This window comes from Numenius arquata, chromosome 1, assembly GCF_964106895.1.
Source record: "Numenius arquata chromosome 1, bNumArq3.hap1.1, whole genome shotgun sequence".
NCBI lineage: Eukaryota > Metazoa > Chordata > Aves > Charadriiformes > Scolopacidae > Numenius > Numenius arquata.
The window spans coordinates 10,494,126-10,495,925 of NC_133576.1; the positions used below are offsets into that span (position 1 = coordinate 10,494,126).

Genomic DNA, 1,800 nt, shown 5'->3' on the forward strand with positions numbered 1-1,800 from the left:
GGTGAAGAAGCTGCTACCTAGGAGCAAATGTGACCATGACCACATTTCACATGGCCCACAGGCATCTGATACTTTCCCCTTTGCTATTATTGGGCAACACTACTGTTAATAAACAGGCTGCCAAAAGGCAACTGCAAGGCTGATGGAGCCCCTGCAGGAAGGACAAGGTTTCCTTGCCCTACCTAGGGAAAGATGGGCACTGATGTGGACAAGTCTTCTGGGGCCTGCATGAACAGGAACAGGACTTGGGGAGCAGGATTGTGTTGGGCAAAGGATTCAACTCTATCTTTGTCTGTCATTAGCAAAAGCCAGTGTAGATTAATCAGACTTCTTTATAGGGAAAAGCATGGCCAAGGGTCTAACAAGACAGTAGCTAGGCAGAGACCTGAGTGGGTAGGACACAGGATATCTAGGGATCTCACCAGAACAAAGCCAATTTTCCAGTCGTTCTTGTCCACTGAGGGACTGTTCTCTGGCAAGTTGACTAAGTTATCCCGCTTCTGCCTTCGCAGCGGATGGCGCTGGACATGATGGAGCAGGCTCCTTGAGCTACGCTTTTGCGTGGACGGCGTGGACCAGTCACTTCGTGCCAGAGACATGTTGTAGTCATAAAGGTCTAGCAGTGTCTGATGGGTGATTTGGTCCAGCTCATCCAACTTCTTCCGGATGGCGCTGTATCTATACGGTGGGGAGAGAGGAGCCTACAGGTTTGGGGCTGGATGCACATAAACAGCTTGGAACAAGATGTACGGCAGTTTGCTGGGGTGATTCAGGACATTCCTGCCACCGGCTGCAAATCCAACCCCTTGCTGGAGGCTACCATCCTTGTCAGAGAGGAGAAAATGCATCTGCATTTGCCCTGAGGCAGTTTACAGTGCAGCCTGCTAACATACACCACCAAGCAGAGCTGCCTAAACTAACATGCCTTACTGTGAATGCCCTGCAGCAGCAGAGGACTGTGAAAAGTGTCCTTTCCACTGCCACTGCTTCAGAAGGGGACAGTCAAGGACCATGAGGAGAACAAAGGTACATGCCTTTATCCTGTGCCCACAAAAGTCAAGGCAGTTGACAGCTCTGGGAGTCTATTTCTTACCTGTACGGATTGAGGGTGCACAGTGTCACGGCTGGAAAAGTCAGCCTGTCGGAGTTAAGGTTGAGGTTGAGGTTGACAGGGTAGCTGAAGTACTCCCTGTAGAGGATCCCAAACTGCCAGTACATTAAGCCGAAGGTGAGAAAGAAGAGAACGGACCAGAAGGCTGTCTTCATCTTATTCTTTTTGGAGCACACGAGGCGGATAGCCCCATGGATGGTCGTGTTGCTGCAGAAGAACTGGAATAGCTCCTGGTAGGAACCGTAGAATTCGATGAGACCCTCCTGTTCCTCTTCTTTCTGCTGCTGCTCCTCTTCTTGCTTACATTGCCCAGTTTTCTCCCCTTCTGGCATCTTCCCCGTCTTCAGACACCCACCCTACAGCACAAATTCAGAATTAGGGGGTAGCTCTGCAAGACGGCAGCTCGGGGAAGCCGTGCCCGGCGCAAAATCCCTGGCTCTGCATCACTGTCTTCCCAAAACTCCCCTCCTCCCTGACCCCCATCCTAGGGCGCCCCACCAAGGTCCCCAGCCCTTCATCCACACGCTCCCCTTCCTCCCGCCTAGTCCACAGGTGACAGCGGGGTAGATCCTCCCCTACCGAACAGCCCCCGCGTCCCTCCCGCTGCCCTCCCACACCTGCGACCCCGGCCCGGCCCCCCCCGCCCGCCCCGTCGGTGCCGCCGGACTGACGGGAGGCGCCGTGCCCAT

The 1,800-nt window shown here is 53.9% G+C and overlaps 1 protein-coding gene across 1 annotated transcript in view; it reads right to left on the reverse strand.

The window, feature by feature from the left end:
• The window catches only part of SCNN1A (sodium channel epithelial 1 subunit alpha), a 6,053-nt gene extending 4,253 nt beyond the window's left edge, over positions 1-1,800 (reverse strand). The window contains exons 1-3 of the mRNA XM_074160166.1: positions 1,783-1,800; positions 1,094-1,467; positions 403-678 (exon numbers count right to left, since the gene is read on the reverse strand). Of these exons, the coding sequence (XP_074016267.1) occupies positions 403-678; positions 1,094-1,467; positions 1,783-1,800 (668 nt within the window). The remainder of the gene's footprint in view (positions 1-402; positions 679-1,093; positions 1,468-1,782) is intronic.